The 22,508-nt window shown below is 51.9% G+C and overlaps 1 protein-coding gene across 2 annotated transcripts in view; it reads right to left on the minus strand.

The window, feature by feature from the left end:
- Positions 1 to 22,508, minus strand: part of LOC116938249 (serine/arginine-rich splicing factor 12-like) — a 50,029-nt gene that overhangs the window by 17,647 nt on the left and 9,874 nt on the right. For both annotated transcript variants that reach the window (XM_076058971.1, XM_076058972.1), the window contains exons 3-4: positions 10,682 to 10,785; positions 3,588 to 3,810 (exon numbers count right to left, since the gene is read on the minus strand). In XM_076058971.1, the coding sequence (XP_075915086.1) occupies positions 3,588 to 3,810; positions 10,682 to 10,785 (327 nt within the window). The remainder of the gene's footprint in view (positions 1 to 3,587; positions 3,811 to 10,681; positions 10,786 to 22,508) is intronic.

Genomic DNA, 22,508 nt, shown 5'->3' on the forward strand with positions numbered 1-22,508 from the left:
GATGCCTTCTATGACCTCCTGTCACAGGTGCTGGCTAAAGTGGCCCCTCGGGATAGAGTCATCATGTTGGGTGACTTCAATGCCCGAGTTGGTCATGATGCTGGCACCTGGCCTGGAGTGATTGGAGGGCATGGGCCGGATCAGCTCAATAACAACGGTAGCAGGCAGCTAGATTTTTGTGCAGCCCATGGGCTTGTAATTACCAACACGCTGTTCCGGCATCGGCGCATCCACACAACATCATGGATGCATGCCGGGTCCAAGCAAGAACATCAGCTGGACTACATAGTGACGGACCAGCGGATGCGAGCCCATGTCCTTGACAACAGGACCTACCGTGGAGCTGATCTGCCCTCTGACCATCGACTAGTCATCTGTAAGATGCGCCTGCCATTCTTCCACTCCGGTGGTGGGTGTACACCCAGGACCCCATTCCAACCTAAAGTGGCCTGGACTCAGTTATCTGATGAAAGTTGCAAACGAGAATTTCATTATCGCCTGCGACTGGGGTTGGCATCGTCCCCCACTCCTCCTGATGTTGAGGGTAAATGGGCGAGGTTTAGAACTGTGATTCATGCAGCTGCAATGGCTGCTTTGGGTACGCGGTCTGGACCTCCCCAGAGACCCTGGCTGACAGAGGAGGTGTTCAGGATGGTTGAGAAAAAGCGACAGGCCCACTGTCATCGGCTACAGAATCCCACGTCAGAGAATGAGGAGGCGTACCGCAGCCTTTGCTCGGAGGTTCGGAGAGCCGTGAGGCGCTGCAAGGATGGGTGGTGGTTGCGGATTGCTGAGGAGATGGAGTCTGCCTCAGTGGCCCGCGATCACAAATCTCTATTTAACTCCATCAAAAAAGTAACCTGCAGCGCCACACCTATTACCATCATTAGGGGAAAAAACGTTGATCCAATCTCCGACCCCCAGGAACAGGTTTGCAGATTTGCTGAGCATTTCTGTGATGTCCTGGGGGAGGGGAAATCCCTCAGCCAGGAAAACATCGTGGCACAAAGTGGGGATGACCCTGCTGAGGCTGCGGTGCCTCAAATATTGGAAGAAGTCACCCGCTGTGAGTGGCTGGCTGAAGTGCCATCTGTTGAGGAAGTACTGAGGGCGATCCGGAGTCTGAGACCAGGAAAGGCAGCGGGCAGAAATGATCTCCCAAGCGAAATGCTGAGGGAGGGTGGAGTTTGTGCACAGACTGCCCTATATGACATCATAACAACAGTCTGGACCACTGGACGGGTTCCGCAGGATTGGAAGGATGCCCTGGTGGTCCCCCTTTTTAAGAAGGGGGACCGCACAGACTGTAACAACTACAGAGGCATCTCACTCCTCAGTGTGCCGGGAAAGGTCCTGGCAAGGATTATTCAACATCGCCTTGCCAGGCACGCTGAGGAGAGGCTTGCGGAGCCCCAATGCGGTTTCAGGAAAGGGCGGTCCTGCACAGATGCCATATTTTCTGTCCGTCTGCAACAGCAGAGGTGTAGGAAATTCCAGCAAGACCTACATCTCTGCTTCATTGACCTGGTCAAGGCCTATGATACCATCAGTAGGCCTGGGCTCTGGGTCGTTCTTCGTGCTTTTGGAGTACCTGACCCTCTGCTCACGATCATTAAGGACCTTCATGATGGTGAGCGGGCCCGGGTAAAACTACGTGGCCGGGAGTCAGAGTCATTCCCTGTACACCTTGGGGTGCGACAGGGATGTCCTCTGGCTCCCACATTATTTAACATCTATTTTGACCACGTAGTTCGTGAAGCCTTCAATAGCTGTATCGGGGGAATCTCCATATGGTACAGATATAATGGGAGGCTAATCGATGCCCGGGTGCGGTCAAGGGATGGCTCCCTATTGCTCAACCACATTATGTATGCTGATGATTTGGTAATAGCTGCTCAGTCAGAGGAGGAGTTGGAGACGCTGCTGCTGAGACTGGAGCGTGCCACTAAGAGATGGGGCCTTACCATCAGCCCCACCAAAACTAAGCACCTGCCTGGGTATTTTGTACCATCGGACACTCCATCCCCACAACTCCCAATCGGTGATGGGGCAGTTGTGGAGAGAGTGGAGAGTTTCCCATACCTGGGCAGTGTGCTTATGACTGGCTCCAGTTTAACAGCAGAGGTCTCACTCCGAATCAGTCGAGCGGCAATATCTTTTCATCGGTTGCGTAACGCTGTGTGGAAGCTACCTGGTCTGTCGCTCCGCACTAAGCTTCAGGTCTTCTCGGCCACGGTCATTCCCTCCCTTCTCTACGCTTGCGAAACGTGGAACCCCCTAATGGAACATCTTCGCCGGTTAGAAACATTTAGGCTGGCCTGCTTACGATCCATCCTGGGTTTAACCAGAATGGATTGTGTGAGGAGCTCACAAATCCTTGAAAGATCTGGGCAGGGTCCCATCGGTGAGCTCCTCCGGCAGGCAAGGCTGCGATGGCTGGGTCATGTAGCCCGCATGCCCAGCCACCGCATGCCAAAACAGCTTTTTTTAGGCCGGATCGAGGGGGCTAAGCGGGCGCGGCACGGGCTAGAGAAGAGATGGAGTGATGTGGTACAGGAGGACGTGGAGCTGAGTGGACTTGCCGATGACTGGTACCAGCGGTGTCAAGATCGGCCTCTGTGGAGGAGGCTCGTGAAGGATGCTTCTGGGCAGTTGGAGGCAGTCGCCCTCCAACAACAGCGGAGGGCGGAGGAGCGACGCTCAGAACAACGAGCGGAGCGCCGGGTGGCTAAAGCACAGCAGGTTGGCACAGTAGGGGGCACAGGTGGTGCATCAGCCAGTCATCTCAGTCAGTCGACCCGTGGCACCTGGGTCTGCCCCGTGACCTCCTGCCAGCGGGCGTTCGACACTTCACGTGGCCTCAAGGTGCACATAGCCTGGCACAAGCGTCGTGGTGACGTCACCGCCACTTAGTGGCGAATGGCGGTTGTTGTTGTTGTTGTTGTGTGTATGTGTGTATGTGTATGTGAGTGTATGTGTGTATGTATGTGTATGTGTGTATGTGTATGTGAGTGTATGTGTGAGTGTATGTGTGAGTGTATGTGTGAGTGTATAAGTGTGTGAGTGTGTATGTGTATGTATGTGTATGTATGTGTATGTGTGTATGTATGTGTATGTGTGTATGTATGTGTATGTGTGTATGTGTGAGTGTATAAGTGTATGTGTGAGTGTATGTGTATGTGTATAAGTGTGTGTGTGAGTGAGTGTATGTGTGAGTGTATGTGTATGTGTGTGAGTGTGTCACCTGCGTGGCGAGTGTGTGTGTGTATGTATGTGTATGTATGTGTATGTGTGTATGTATGTGTATGTGTGTATGTGTGTGTGTGTGTATGTGTGTATGTATGTGTATGTGTGTATGTGTGTGTGTATGTGTGTATGTACGTGTATAAGTGTGAGTGTGAGTGTGTATGTGTATGTATGTGGTGTATAAGTGTACGTGTATAAGTGTGAGTGTGTGAGTGTGTGTGAGTGTGTGTGTGTATGTGTGTGTCTGTGTGTGTGTATGTGTGAGTGTATGTGTGTATGTGTGTATGTGTGTGTGTATGTGTGTATGTACGTGTATAAGTGTGAGTGTGCGAGTGTGTCACCTGCGTGGCGAGTACGAGCGACGGCGTCCCCCGGCACCGCGCTCCCTGCGTGGTGCCGGCGCCGGTGAGCGTGGTGAGCGTGGTGAGCGTGGTGAGCGTGGTGAGCGTGGTGAGCGTGGCGAGCGCCTCCGTGGTGAGTAGGAGCGTGAGCGCGAGCGTCGCCGCCGGTCGTCGTAGCGCGGGGAGCTGCGGCGCCGCTCCTTCGTCTTCATCTGGTTCGGGGCTGGGACACACGCACAGGGAGACACACAGAGAGATAGACACAGAGAGATACAGAGAGATAGATACAGAGACACACAGATAGATAGACACAGAGAGATACAGATAGATAGATACAGAGACACACACAGAGATACATACAGTGATACATACAGTGATACATACACACAGAGACACACAGAGAGACACACAGAGATACATACACACAGAGACACACAGATAGATAGACACAGAGAGATACAGAGAGACACACATACAGACAGATAGATAGATACAGAGAGACACACAGATAGATAGACACAGAGAGATACAGAGAGACACACATACAGATAGATAGACACAGAGAGATACAGAGAGACACACATACAGATAGATAGATAGATACAGAGAGATACAGAGAGACACACATACAGATAGATAGATAGACACAGAGAGATACAGAGAGACACACATACAGATAGATAGACACAGAGAGATACAGAGAGACACACATACAGATAGATAGACACAGAGAGATACAGAGAGACACACATACAGATAGATAGACACAGAGAGATAGAGAGAGACACACACACAGATAGATAGACACAGAGAGATACAGAGAGACACACATACAGATAGATAGACACAGAGAGATACAGAGAGACACACATACAGATAGATAGACACAGAGAGATACAGAGAGACACACATACAGATAGATAGACACAGAGAGATACAGAGAGACACACATACAGATAGATAGACACAGAGATACACACAGAGATACACACAGAGATACACACAGATAGATAGACACAAAGATACACACAGAGATACACACAGAGATACACACAGAGACACACACAGAGACAGATACAGAGACACACATACAGAGATACAGAGATACACACAGAGAGATACACACAGAGACACACAGAGACACAGAGACACACAGAGACACACAGAGAGACACACAGAGATACATACACACAGAGACACACAGATAGATAGACACAGAGAGATACAGAGAGACACACATACAGATAGATAGACACAGAGAGATACAGAGAGACACACATACAGATAGATAGACACAGAGAGATACAGAGAGACACACATACAGACAGATAGATAGATACAGAGAGATACATACAGAGACACACACAGAGATACATACAGTGATACATACAGTGATACATACACAGAGAGACACACACAGAGAGACAGATACAGATACAGAGACACACAGAGACGCACAGGGAGACACACAGATAGATAGACACAGAGAGATACAGAGAGACACACATACAGATAGATAGACACAGAGAGATACAGAGAGACACACAGAGACACACACAGAGATACATACACACAGAGACACACAGATAGATAGACACAGAGAGATACAGAGAGACACACATACAGATAGATAGATACAGAGAGATACATACAGAGACACACACAGAGACAGATACAGAGACACACATACAGAGATACAGAGATACACACAGAGATACACACAGATAGATACATACACACAGAGACACACAGAGACAGAGACACACAGAGACACACAGAGAGACACACAGAGATACATACACACAGAGACACACAGATAGATAGATACAGAGATACACACAGAGACACACACACACAGACACACAGAGAGATACACACAGATAGATAGACACAGAGAGATACAGAGAGACACACATACAGATAGATAGATAGATACAGAGAGATACATACAGAGACACACACAGAGACAGATACAGAGACACACATACAGAGATAGAGATACACACAGAGAGATAAACACAGAGACACACAGAGACACAGAGACACACAGAGACACACAGAGAGACACACAGAGATACATACACACAGAGACACACAGATAGATAGACACAGAGATACAGAGAGACACACATACAGATAGATAGATACAGAGAGACACATACAGAGACACACACAGAGACAGATACAGAGACACACATACAGAGATACAGAGATACACACAGAGAGATACACACAGATAGATACATACACACAGAGACACACAGAGACAGAGACACACAGAGACACACAGAGAGACACACAGATAGATAGATACAGAGATACACATACAGAGATACAGAGATACACACAGAGATACACACAGATAGATACATACACACAGAGACACACAGAGACAGAGACACACAGAGACACACAGAGAGACACACAGAGATACATACACACAGAGACACACAGATAGATAGATACAGAGATACACACAGAGACACACACACACAGACACACAGAGAGATACACACAGATAGATAGACACAGAGAGATACAGAGAGACACACATACAGATAGATAGATACAGAGAGATACATACAGAGACACACACAGAGACAGATACAGAGACACACATACAGAGATACAGAGATACACACAGAGAGATACACACAGAGATACACACAGAGACACAGAGACACACAGAGACACACAGAGACACACAGAGAGACACACAGAGATACATACACACAGAGACACACAGATAGATAGATACAGAGATACACACAGAGACACACAGACACACAGAGAGATACACACAGAGACACACACAGACAGATAGAGAGACACGCATACAGATAGATACAGAGACACACACAGAGATACAGAGATACACACAGAGATACACACAGAGACACACACAGAGATACAGAGATACACACAGAGACACACGCAGAGACACACACAGAGACACACAGAGAGACACATAGATAGATACACACAGATAGATACACACAGATAGATACAGAGAGACACACAGAGACACACAGTGATACACACAGAGACACAGAGATACACACAGAGATACACAGAGATACACACAGAGATACACGCAGAGATACACGCAGAGATACACAGAGATACACGCAGAGATACACGCAGAGATACACACAGAGATACACGCAGAGATACACGCAGAGATGCATACATAGTGATACATACAGAGATACACACAGAGATACACACAGAGATACACACAGAGATGCATACATAGTGATACATACAGAGATACACACACAGATAGATACAGAGAGACACACAGATAGATACATACAGAGACACACGCAGGGATACATGCACACAGAGATGCATACACACAGAGATGCATACAGAGATACATACAGATACAGATACACACACATACATACACACACAGAGACACACACAGAGACACACACAGAGATACATACAGATACATACACAGAGACACACGCAGGGATGCATGCAGAGATACATACAGAGATACATACAGAGATAGATAGAGACACACAGAGATACATACAGAGATACACACAGAGATACACACAGAGATACATACAGAGATACACACACGGAGACACATACAGATAGATACAGAGACACATACAGATAGATACACACAGAGATACACACAGAGATACACACAGAGACACACACAGAGACACACGCAGAGACACATACATACAGATAGATACACACACATACATACACATACAGATACATACAGAGAGAGACACGTGCAGAGACACACACGCAGAGATACATAGAGATACACACGCAGAGATACACACGCAGAGATACACACACATACAGATACATACAGAGAGACACACACAGAGACGCAGAGATACACACACGCAGAGATACACACACATACAGATACACAGAGAGACACACACACACACAGACACACACACAGATACACACACAGAGACACAGATATACACCCACAGATACACACACGCAGAGATACAGAGATACACACACACAGATACACACAGAGAGATACACACAGAGATACATACATACACATACATACACAGAGATACAGAGATACACACACACATAGATACACAGATACACACACACATAGATACACACACACACACATAGATACACACACACACACACATAGATACACACACACATAGATAGATACACACACAGATACACAGACAGATACACATACACACGCATGCACACACACAGCTACACACACAGATACACACACAGAGATACACAGACATAGACACAGACATAGACACACACAGATACACACACAGATAGATACACAGATAGACACACATAGATACACACACACACAGATACACAGACACACACATACACAGACACACATATAGACACGCACGCATGCACACACACAGATACACACAAAGACACACACACACACGCACACAGATACACACAAAGACACGCACACAGATACACACAAAGACACGCACACAGATACACACAAAGACACGCACACACACGCACACAGATACACACAAAGACACGCACACACACGCACACCACCACAATCACCACACTAAGCACTCACCACAACACTAACCACTCACCACCACTACCACTACCACCACCACCCACCACCACCACCACCCACCACCCACCACCACCACACCACCACACCACTCACCACCACACCACCACCACCATCACCACCACCACCACACCACCACCCACCACTCACCACCACCACCACACCACTCACCACCACACCACCACCACCACCACCACCACCACACCACCACCCACCACTCACCACCACACCACCACCACCACACCACCACCACACCACTCACCACCACCACCACACCACCACTCACCACCACCACCACCACTCACCACCACCACTCACCACCACCACCACCACCACCACTCACCACCACCACCACCACTCACCACCACCACCACCACCACCCACCACACCACCACTCACCACCATCACCACCACACCACCACCCACCACACCACCACCCACCCACCACTCACCACCACCACCCACCACTCACCACCACCACCCACCACTCACCACCACCCACCACTCACCACCACCACCACAACTCACCACTCACCATCATCACCACCACCACCACACCACTCACCACCACCCCCCACCACCACCACCCACCACTCACCACCACCACCACTCACCACCACCCACCACTCACCACCACCACTCACCACCACTCACCACCACACCACCACTCACACCACTCACCACCACCACTCACCACCACCACTCACCACACCACCACAACACTAACCACTCACCACCACCACTCACCACCACACCACCACTCACCACCCACCACCACCACCACCCACAACTCACCACCACCACCACCACTACACCACCACCACCACACCACCACCCCCACCACCACCACCACCCACCACTCACCACCACCACTCACCACTCACCACCACCACTCACCACCACCACCACCACTCACCACCACCACCACCACCACCACCCACCACCACCACCACCACACCACCACCACCCACCACCCACCACTCACCACCACCACCCACCACCCACCACTCACCACCACCACCCCACCACCACCACCACCCACCACCACCACCACACCACTCACCACTCACCACCACCACACCACCACCACTCACCACCACTCACCACTCACCACCACCACACCACCACCACCACCACACCACTCACCACTCACCACCACCACCCACCACTCCGTTGCTGACTAATAAATAGCTCCACCACACCACCACCACTCACCCACACCACTCACCAAAAACTCCCCACCACCAACACCACCAACCACCACCACACCACCACCACCACCACCACTCACCACCACTCACCACCACCACCCACCCTCACACCACCACCAACACCACCACCACCACCACTCACCACCACTCACCACCACCACCACCCACCACTCACCACCACCCACCACTCACCACCACCACCACTCACCACCACCACCACCACCACCACTCACCACCACCTCACCACCACCTCACCACCACCACACCACCACCACACCACCACCCACCACCACCCACCACCACCACCACCACCACAGCACCACTCACCACCACTCACCACCACCACTCACCACCACCACTCACCACCACCACCACTCACCACCACCACCACCACCACACCACTCACCACCACCACACCACCACCACCACCCACCACTCACCACCATCACCACCACTCACCACCACTCACCACCACCACACCACTCACACCACTCACCACCACCATCACCACCACACCACCACCACCCACCACTCACCACCACCACCCACTCACCACTCACCACCACCACCACCCACCACTCACCACCACTCACCATCACCACCACCACACCACCAACACCACCACCACAACACTCACCACCACTCACCACTCACCACCACTCACCACCACCACCACCACCCACCACCACTCACCACCACCACCACACCACTCACCACTCACCACCACCACCCACCACTCACCACCACCACCACCCACCACTCACCACCACACCACTCACCACCACCACCTCACCACCACCACCACCACCACCCACCACTCACCACCACTCACCACCACCACACCACCACCACTCACCACCACCACTCACCACCACCACCACCACACCACCACCACACCACCACCACCCACCACTCACCACTCACCACCACCACTCACCACCACCACCACCACACCACCACTCACCACCACCACCACTCACCACCACCACCACCCACCACTCACCACCACCACACCACCACCCACCACCACCACCACACCACTCACCACTCACCACCACACCACTCACCACCACACCACTCACCACCACCACCCACCACCATCACCACACCACTCACCACCACTCACCACTCACCACCACCACCCACCACCACTCACCACCACCACTCACCACTCACCACCACCACCCACCACTCACCACCACCACACCACCACCAACCACCCACCACCACCACCACTCACCACCACCACACCACCACTCACCACCACCCACCACCACCACACCACCACCGTGATAACTCACTCTTGCGGTCCCCCTCAGCGAACTGGATCTCGATCTGCCGCCCACACACCCACTTGCGGTCCAGGTTGTACATGGCGTCCTCGGCGTCACGGACATCCTCAAACCTGGGGCCTCGCCGTTAAGGACAACCTCACTTTGCCGGCAACAACAACAACAGCAGCAGCAACAGTGGGTGGCAGCAGTGGTGGTGGCGGTAGTAGCAGTGGTAGTAGCAGTGGTAGTAGCAGTGGTAGTAGCAGTGGTAGTAGCAGTGGTAGTAGCAGTGGTAGTAGCAGTGGTAGTAGCAGCAGCGTCGGTAGTAGCAGTGGTAGTAGCAGTGGTAGTAGCAGTGGTAGTAGCAGCAGCGGCGGTAGTAGCAGTAGCAGCAGTGGTAGTAGCAGTGGTAGTAGCAGTGGTAGTAGCAGTGGTAGTAGCAGTGGTAGTAGCAGCAGCGGCGGTAGTAGCAGTAGCAGCAGTGGTAGTAGCAGTGGTAGTAGCAGTGGTAGTAGCAGTGGTAGTAGCAGCAGCGGCGGTAGTAGCAGTAGCAGCAGTGGTAGTAGCAGTGGTAGTAGCAGTGGTAGTAGCAGCAGCGTCGGTAGTAGCAGTAGCAGCAGTAGCAGTGGTAGTAGCAGTGGCAGTAGCAGTAGCAGCAGTAGCAGCAGTGGTAGCAGCAGTAGTAGTAGCACTGGTAGCAGTGGTAGTAGCAGCAGTGGTAACAGCAGCAGTGGTAGTAGCAGCAGTGGTAGTAGCAGTAGCAACAGTAGCAGCAGTGGTAGTAGCAGCGGTAGCAGCAGCAGTAGCAGCAGCAGTGGTAGCAGTGGTAACAGCAGCAGTGGTAGTAGCAGCAGTGGTAGCAGCAGCAGCAGCAGTAGTGGCAGCAGTGGTAGCCACAGCGGTAGCAGTGGTAACAGCAGTGGTAGTAGTGGTAGTAGCAGCAGTGGTAGCAGCAGTGGTAGTAGCAGCAACAGCGGCAGTGGCGGTAGCGGTACAATGGGGAGCAGCAGGAGCAGCAGCAGCGGCAGCAGTGGTGGTAGCAGCGGTAGCGCAGCAGCAGCAGTAGCAGCAGCAGTGGTAGTAGCAGCAGTGGTAGCAGCAACAGCGGCAGTGGTGGTAGCAGCAGTGGTAGCAGCAACAGCGGCAGTGGTGGTAGCGGTACAATGGAGAGCAGCAGCAGCAGCAGTAGTGGCAGCAGTGGTAGCCACAGCGGTAGCAGTGGCAACAGCAGCAGTAGCGGTAGTAGCAGCAGTGGTAGCAGCAGTGGTAGCAGCAGCAACAGCGGCAGTGGTGGTAGCAGTACAATGGAGAGCAGCAGCAGCAGCAGCAGTGGTAGCAGCAGTGGTAGCCACAGCGGTAGCAGCAGTAGTGGCAGCAGTGGTAGCAGCAGTGGTAGCAGCAGCAACAGCGGCAGTGGCGGTAGCGGTACAATGGGGAGCAGCAGCAGCAGCAGTGGTAGCAGCAGTGGTAGCCACAGCGGTAGCAGCAGTAGCAGCAGCAGTAGCAGCAGCAGTGGTAGCAGCAGTGGTAGTAGCAGTGGTAGCCACAGCGGTAGCAGCAGTAGCAGCAGCAGTAGTAGCAGCAGTGGTGGTAGCAGCAGCAACAGCGGCAGCAGTGGCGGTAGCGGTACAATGGGGAGCGGCGGGAGCGGCGGCGGCACCAGCCGACAGAGTGGCACTCCGCCGCCTTTTCTCCACGAGCGGCGTTACCCACGGGGGTTTCGTTATTTTGCGTTACACTGCATCAAAACACGCGGCACGCCATCGCCTCGCAAGTGACGACACCAACCCGCCAACCCGCCAACCCGCCAACCCGCCAACCCGCCAACCCGCCAACCCCGCCAACCCGCCAACCCGCCAACCCGCCAACCCGCCAACCCGCCAACCCCGCCAACCCGCCAACCCGCCAACCCCGCCAACCCCGCCAACCCGCCAACCCGCCAAGCCTAGTTCCAAGAACCGAAACGGCGAGGGAGGATTCCTCCCGAACGCCGCTGGCCATCGGGCCCCCCGGACGCTGCCGCGCCGCTTTCTGCCATTGCCAATTTTTTTTTTTTTTTTTAAATAATAAAAAAAAAAAATCGCCGGCGAATTAAAAGTCACGGGGCTACCATGAAAGCCCGCCGATTCGCAACGCCAAACGTCGCCCGGACGTGTCGTGACGCGGGTCTCCTCGATGGGGACCCCGCAGCGTTGGGGAGTCGTTCCCGCTGCCTCCGTGTCAAGGCCGGACTGCTCCGTGAATCCCGGCAGAAACGTCGCAAGATATCGAATTAAATTTGGGACTTCGAAGCTTTCGTGACTTTGCAGGGGATTCTCACGTCCTTGGGTCTTTGGGCAAAGTCGCCGCCGCGTAGACGGGGAAACGATGAAATAACGTGAAAATGTATTGAATTATTGTAAAACAATAAAATTATTGTTGTTGGTTCTTTCGGTAAAGCCACCGCCACGTAGATAGGGAAATAATAAAGTAATAAAAATATAAAACAATAAAATTATTGTAAAACAATAAAATTATTATTCTTGGTTCTTTCGGTAAAGTCACCACCACGTAGATAGGGAAACAATAAAATAATAAAAATATATAAAACAATTAAATTATTGTAAAACAATAAAATTATTATTCTTGGTTCTTTGGGTAAAGTCACCACCACGTAGATAGGGAAACAATAAAATAATAAAAATATATAAAACAATTAAATTATTGTAAAACAATAAAATTATTATTCTTGGTTCTTTGGGTAAAGTCACCACCACGTAGATAGGGAAACAATAAAATAATAAAAATATATAAAACAATTAAATTATTGTAAAACAATAAAATTATTATTCTTGGTTCTTTGGGTAAAGCCACCGCCGCGTAGATGGGGAAATAATAAAAAAATAAAAATGTAAAACGATAAAATTCTCACGACGTTTCGACGGAAACACAAAGCAATCAGCACTACATACTACACTATACACATACTACACTATATACACTACATAGTACACTATACACACACTACATACTACACTATACACACTACACTATACACACACTACACAATACACACACTACATAGTACACTATACACACACTACATAGTACACTATACACACACTACACTATATACACTACATAGTACACTATACATACTACACTATACATATACTACATACTACACTATACACACACTAGACACTACACTATACACACACTACATAGTACACTATACACACACTACACTATACACACACTACACACTACACTATACACACACTACATAGTACACTATACACATACTACACTATACACACACTACACTATACACACACTACATAGTACACTATACACACACTACACACACTACATACTACACTATACACACACTACACACTACACTATACACACACTACATACTACACTATACACACACTACATAGTACACTATACACACACTACATAGTACACTATACACACACTACATACTACACTATACACATACTACACTATATACACTACATAGTACACTATACACACTACATACTACACAATACACACACTACATACTACACTATACACACACTACACAATACACACACTACATACTACACTATACACACACTACACAATACACACACTACATACTACACTATACACACACTACACAGTACACTATACACATACTACACTATACACACACACTACACACTACACTATACACACACTACATACTACACTATACACACACTACACTATACACACACTACACAGTACACTATACACACACTACATACTACACTATACACACACTACACTATAAACTACTACACTATACACACCACATACTACACTATAATTGCCAATGTCGTAGTGGGTTCACTCTAAAACACACAACCGGTTAGTGTTGTACTAGTTTACTACACTATACGCACTACAAACTACTACACTATATACACTACTCTATAAACTACTACACTATATACACACTACATACCGCACTATAATTGTCAATATCGTAGTGGGCTTACTCTCTAACACAAAAGGTTGGTTCTGTACTAGTATACTACTGTATACACACACTACACTATACACTACTCTATACACTACACTATAAACTACTACACTAAATACACACTACGTACTGCACTATAATTGTCAATGTCGTAGTGGACTTACTCTCTAACACAACCGGTTGGTGCTGTACTAGTTTACTACTATATACACACTACACTATACACTACACTATATACACTACACTATAAACTACTACACTATATACACACTACATACTGCACTATAATTGTCAATATCGTAGTGGGCTTACTCTCTAACACAACCGGTTGGTGCTGTACTAGTTTACTACTATACACACACTACACTATACACTACTCTATACACTACACTATAAACTACTACACTAAATACACACTACGTACTGCACTATAATTGTCAATGTCGTAGTGGACTTACTCTCTAACACAACCGGTTGGTGCTGTACTAGTTTACTACTATATACACACTACACTATACACTACACTATATACACTACACTATAAACTACTACACTATATACACACTACATACTGCACTATAATTGTCAATATCGTAGTGGGCTTACTCTCTAACACAACCGGTTGGTGCTGTACTAGTTTACTACTATACACACACTACACTATACACTACTCTATACACTACACTATAAACTACTACACTATATACACTACATACTGCACTATAATTGTCAATATCGTAGTGGGCTTACTCCCTAACACACAACCGGTTGGTGCTGTACGAGTCACAAATTGGCCACGCGTTTTGTTCACGCGACAAGCCCATTAGCGATTGGCCTTGTCGAGTGCCGGCGGGAGATTTGACGCCGCCATCTAACCCCAAACACCTCGATTGTGGAGAACCGGGAGTGGTGGCAGCGGAAGCAGCAATGGTTAGCAGCAGGAGTAGCAGCAGCAGCAGCTGTGGTGGTGGTGGTGGTAAGAGGTAGGGAGTGCATGCCGAGGTGGTCACATCCCACACAACCACTGCAACAATAGCAACAACCACCACACCAACAACTACCACATCACCATCACTACCACCACCACCATCAGATCATCACTTCCATCACCCAGCACTACAATGTCCACCTTCATCATAAGACCTTTTTCCCAGGACACACTGTGGCGTGAGACGCCCCTGTGGTTGTTACAGTCTGCCCGGTCGCCCTTCTTAAAGAGGGGGACCACCAGGGCATCCTTCCAATCCTGCGGAACCCGTCCAGTGGCCCAGCCTGTTGTCGTGATGTCATATAGGGCAGTCTGTGCACAAACGCCACCCTCCCTCAGCATTTCGCTTGGGAGATCGTCTCTGCCCTCTGCCTTTCCTGGTCTCAAGTCTCCGGATCGCCTTCAGTACTTCCTCAACAGATGGCACCTCAGCCAGCCACTCACAGGGGGCGACTTCTTCCAATAATTGAGACAAGGCAGCCCCAGCAGGGTCATCCCCAATTTGCCCCATGATGTTTTCTGAGCTGAGGGGTTTCCCCTCCCCCAAGATCTTAAGGAGAAATGTTCAGCACATGTGCAGGCCTGTTCCTAAAAGTCAGAGATCAGATCACCGTTCTTTCCCCCAACGACGGTGTGATAGGTGTGGCGCTGCAGGTAACTTTTTTGATGGAGTTAAATAGAGATTTGTGATCACGGGCCACTGAGGCAGACTCCATCTCCTCAGCAACCCGCGACCACCACCCATCCTTGCAGCGCCTCACGGCTCTCCGAACCTCCGAGCGAAGGCTGCGGTAAGCCTCCTCATTCTCTGACGTGGGATACTGTAGCCGATGATAGTGGGCCTGTCGCTTTTTCTCAACCATCCTGAACACCTCCTCTGTCAGCCAGGGTCTCTGGGGAGGTCTGGACCACGTACTCAAAGCAGCCATTGCAGCTGCATGAATCACAGTTCTAAACCTCGCCCATTTACCATCGACATCAGGAGTCGTCGGGGACGATGCCAATCCCAGCCGCAAGCGATGATGAAATTCTCGCTTGCAACTTTCATCAGATAACTGAGAGCAGGCCCACTTTAGGTCGGAATGGGGTCCTGGGTGCACACCCACCACCGGAGCGGAAGAATGGCAGGCGCATCTTACGGATGACTAGCCGATGGTCAGTGGGCAGATCAGCTCCCACGGTAGGTCCTGGTGTCAAGTACATGGGGCCAGCATCATCCGCCGATCCGTTGCTTGGTGCGTTTAGCTGTCAGTCCCCCGGCACCTCCGATTACCACGGTTGACTACGTATGTTGCCTAAGAAGTTCACCATAAATTTTGATTTAAAGCTTTTGTGACTGCAGTAATTCATATTCTTAGTTCTGAGCATTACAGAAGTATAATAGCAGCATATTCTTAGTTCTTTCGGTAAAGTCACGTTGAAGGGAAACAACAAAATAATAAAATATATATAAAACAATAAAAATTATCACGACGTTTCGACCATAACACAAACGGTCGTGAGAATTTTTATTGTTTTATATATATTTTATTATTTTGCTGTTTCCCTTCAACGTGGTGACTTTACCGAAAGAACTAAGAATAAGTTCACCACAGTTCGATTCAAATCTTTCGCGGCTGCAGGGATTCATATTCTTGGTTCTTTCGGTAAAGTCACCACCGCGCGGAAGGGAGTCAATGAAATAATAAAGCCAAAACAAATTCCTCGCTCTCGCCGTGGCTTCTCACACCCGCCGATGACTGCGTGTGTTGCAATCGAAAGGTCGGGACGATTTCATCGGTTTATTTTTCATTATTTTATTATTTCCCCCTCCTACGTAACTTTACTGGAAGAACCAAGACTAAGTCCACCATACATTTGATACATACACGTAGTCCAGCAGATGTTCTCGCTTGGACCCGGCATGCATCCACGATGTTGTGTGGATGCGCCGATGCCGGAACAGCGTGTTGGCCGCACACAAAAAATCTAGCAGCCTCCTGCCGTTGTTATTGAGCTGATCTGGCCCATTGCCTTCCAATCACTCCAGGCCAGGTGCCAGCGTCATGACCAACTCGGGCATTGAAGTCACCCAACAACAAGATGACTCTATCCCAAAGGGGCCACTTTAGCCAGCACCTGTGACAGGAGAGGTCATAGAAGGCATCTGACTCATCGGCCTTGCCTGCATCCCTCCACGGATGTTCGTCTTCGGTGGGGGGCATAAGTAACCACGACCACCATTCCTCGCCTCCGGTTGATGGGAAGGCGAGCCCCAAAGTAGCCCGGGGCTCACAGCTTCCCACACCTCACCGCCAACGCTCCCACGCCCCCTTCATTCTTTTGTTCAAAAGAAGAGCCACACACCCTGTTGTTTGGCAGTCTGCTGCCCCGAGTAGAGGGACTGTCCACCCCTCATGGTGGCAGGAGCCAGAGCCGGTCCACCGGACCTCCTGAATGCCACAGAGAGATCCAGGCGGTAGCGGTCCAGCTCCCGACGGAGCCATAGAAGGCATCCGGACTCACCGGCCTTGCCCGCATCCCTCCACCGACGTGCATCTTCGGTGGGGGCATGAACAACCACCACCACCACTACCTCACCCCTGGTTGACGGGGGGGGGGGGGGGGGGGGGGGGGGGGGAGCAGCCTGGCACTTGCAGCTTCCCCCCAAAACACTCCCACCTCTAAGTGTCACCACATCATTCGCCAGCGTCACCCCCCCCCAATCCACACCCGCCACCCATCGCCCCGCATCCACACCACTCATCGCTCACCACGCCAACGCCCTCCTCCTCCTCCTCCTCCCCCTCCTCCTCTACCCAGGTGCGTTGGCCGTGCCGCTCATTCCCCGCAGGATACTCGGCGCCTCTCCCCACGCCCCCAAACCTCCTCCACCTCGCTAGGGGAGCCACGGGGGGTCCACACCCACACCCACACGCCTCCTGCTCCTGCTCCTCCTCCTCCTCCTACTCCGCTCAAGAGCCACCGCCCCCCTCGCTCTTTGGGCTTCATGGGAGGGGGCGTGGGTGGGGTTGGGGCGTGGGGTGGGTGTGGGGTGGGGCGTGGGTGGGGAGGGGCGTGGGTGGGGAGGGGTGTGGGTGGGGAGGGGGCGTGGGTGGGGCGTGGGTGGGGTGGGGAGGGGCGTGGGTGGGGTGGGGGTGGGCTGGGGCATGGGTGGGGTGGGGGCGTGGGTGGGGCGTGGGTGGGGTTGGGCGTGGGTGGGGTGGGGCATGGGTGGGGTGGGGGCGTGGGTGGGGCGTGGGTGGGGAGGGGCGTGGGTGGGGTTGGGCGTGGGTTGGGCGTGGGTGGGGGCGTGGGTGGGGCGTGAGTGGGGTTGGGCGTGGGTTGGGCGTGGGTGGGGTGGGGCGTGGGTGGGGTGGGGCGTGGGTGGGGTGGGGACGTGGGTGGGGTGTGGGTGGGAGGGGGTGTGGGTGGGGTATGAGTGGACACGTGGGTGGATAGGGCAACAGCCTTGCCAATCGGCAGGGACATCACCACCACCATCACCACCACCACCATCACCACCACCATCACCACCACCACCACCATCACCACCATCACCACCATCACCACCATCACCACCATCACCACCACCACCATCACCACCATCACCACCACCACCATCACCACCATCACCACCACCATCACCACCATCACCACCATCACCACCATCACCACCACCACCATCACCACCATCACCACCACCACCATCACCACCATCACCACCACCATCACCACCATCACCACCACCATCACCACCACCACCACCCTCACCACCACCACCATCACCACCACCACCACCAGCAGCAGCTGTGGCTGTGGCTGTGGCAACTAAACCAATGTAAGACGCTTGCCTGGCGCTTTGCTCGTTGCTTGAGACACGCCGGGGGAGGCGGGGGACCTTGCTTTGACCTTGCTTTGACCTTGCTTTGACCTTGCTTTGACCTTGCTTTGACCTTGCTTTGACCTTGCTTTGACCTTGCTTGGGGCCTCTGCCTTGACCTTGCTTGGGGGACTTTGCTGTGACCTTGCTTGGGGGACTTTACTTTGACCTTGCTTGGCACTTTGACCTTGCTTGGGGCACCTTGGCCTTTGACCTTGCTTGGGGCACCTTGGCCTTTGACCTTGCTTGGGGCTCTTTGCCTTTGACCTTGCTTGGGGCACCTTGGCCTCGCTTGGCACCTTGGCCTTTGACCTTGCTTGGGGCACTTTGACCTTTGACCTTGCTTGGGGCACCTTGGCCTCGCTTGGCACCTTGGCCTTTGACCTTGCTTGGGCACTTTGACCTTTCACCTTGCTTGGGGCACCTTGGCCTCGCTTGGGGCACCTTGGCCTCGCTTGGCACCTTGGCCTTTGACCTTGCTTGGGCACTTTGACCTTTGACCTTGCTTGGGGCACCTTGGCCTTTGACCTTGCCGCGTTAGCGTCCCTCTAACCCTGCCGAGTGGCCCGTGGGCTCCATGCCCCTCCCCCCTGGTTTGCAACAAACTCGGTGGGGGCTACGCAGAGGAGCCATCTGGGACAACAGAGACACAAACGGCAGTCAAAGGGGGTTTACCCCCCCCCCCAAAAATAAACCCCCACCCCCTCGGGCCCCCCACCAACCCCCTCGGGCCCCCCACCAACCCCCTCGGGCCCCCCACCAACCCCCACCCCCCTCGGGCTCTCCACCAAGCATCCCCTCGCCACGCGGTGAGACACGCAGACAGACACACACAGACAGACAGACACACACACAGACACACAGACAGACACACAGACACACATACAGACACACAGACACACAGACAGACACACAGACACACATACAGACACACAGACACACATACAGACACACAGACACACAGACAGACACACAGACACACAGACACACACACAGACACACACAGACACACACAGACACACACACACACACAGACACACACACACACACAGACACACACACAGACACACACAGACACACACACACAGACACACACACACACAGACACACACACACACAGACACACACACAGACACACACACAGACACACAGACAGACACACACACAGACACACACACACACAGACACAGACAGACACACACACACACAGACACACACACACAGACACACACACACAGACACACAGACACACACACACACACACAGACACACAGACAGACACACACAGACACACACACACACAGGCACACACACACACAGACACACACACACACAGACACACACACACACAGACACACACACACAGACACACACACACAGACACACACACACAGACACACACACACAGACACACACACACAGACACACACACACAGACACACACACACAGACACACACACACAGACACACAGACACACACACACACACACAGACACACAGACAGACACACACAGACACACACACACACAGGCACACACACACACAGACACACACACACACAGACACACACACACACAGACACACACACACAGACACACACACACAGACACACACACACAGACACACACACACAGACACACACACACAGACACACACACACAGACACACACACACAGACACACACACACAGACACACACACACAGACACACACACACAGACACACACACACAGACACGTCACCCCGGCTCCACAACACCCTCCCCCCACTCACCTGCTGGGGTAACGGGGGAACGTCTCCCCTCATCCCCCAGCCCCGTGTGTACGTGTGTGTGTACGTGCGTGTACGTGCGTGTGTGTGTACGTGTGTGTGTGTACGTGTGTGTGTGCGCACGTGTGCACGTGTGTGTGTGTGTGTGTACATGTATACGTGTGTGTGCACGTGCGTGCCTGTACGTGCGTGCGTGTATGTGCGTGTGTGTGTACGTGTGTGTGTGTACGTGCGTGTGCACGTGCATGTGTGTGTACGTGTGTGTGTGTACGTGTGTGTGTGTGTGTGTACGTGCGTGCGTGTACGTGTGTGTGTGTGTGTGTACGTGCGTGCGTGTACGTGTGTGTATGTACATGCGTGCGTGTGTGTGGTTATGGGCAAACTCGCGAGGCTGCCAGTCCACCCCCACCTCAAACCCTTGCCCACGGTGGTGATGGTGGTGGTGGTGACGGTGGTGGTGAAGGTGGTGACGTTGGTGGTGATGGTGGTGGTGACGGTGGTAACGGTGGTGATGGTGGTGGTGACGGTGGTGGTGGTGAAGGTGGTGGTAACGGTGGTGACGGTGGTGGTGGTGGTGAAGGTGGTGGTGGTAACGGTGGTGGTGAAGGTGGTGGTGGTAACGGTGGTGGTGGTGGTGGTGACGGTGGTGGTGGTGACGGTGATGGTGGTGACGGTGATGGTGACGGTGGTGGTGATGGTGGTGGTGACGGTGGTGGTGCGGTGGTGGTGGTGATGGTGGTGACGGTGGTGGTGACGGTGGTGGTGCGGTGGTGGTGGTGATGGTGGTGACGGTGGTGGTGCGGTGGTGGTGGTGATGGTGGTGACGGTGGTGGTGACGGTGGTGGTTACGGCGGTGGTGGCGACGGTGGTGGTGGTGGCGATGATTCTGGTGACGATTATGGTGGGGGCGGTGATGATGGTGACCGCGGCGGTGATGGCAGCGTTGGCGATGGTTGCGGTGATTCCGGCAAAACTGCGATGACGGCAGTGGTGGATGTGGCTGCCGGTTGCTGCTGCTGCGGTGATGGTGGTGGTGATGATGATGGTGATGATGGTGATGATGGTGATGGTGATGATGGTGGTGATGATGGTGGTGATGATGATGGTGATGATGATGGTGATGGTGGTGATGATGATGGTGATGATGGTGGTGATGATGATGGTGATGATGGTGGTGATGGTGGTGATGGTGATGATGGTGGTGATGGTGATGATGGTGGTGGTGATGATGGTGATGA

This window comes from Petromyzon marinus, assembly GCF_048934315.1.
Source record: "Petromyzon marinus isolate PM22_M1 ecotype Great Lakes invasive population chromosome 83 unlocalized genomic scaffold, UKy_Petmar_22M1.pri1.0 chr83_unloc.2, whole genome shotgun sequence".
NCBI classification, from domain to species: Eukaryota; Metazoa; Chordata; class Hyperoartia; order Petromyzontiformes; family Petromyzontidae; genus Petromyzon; species Petromyzon marinus.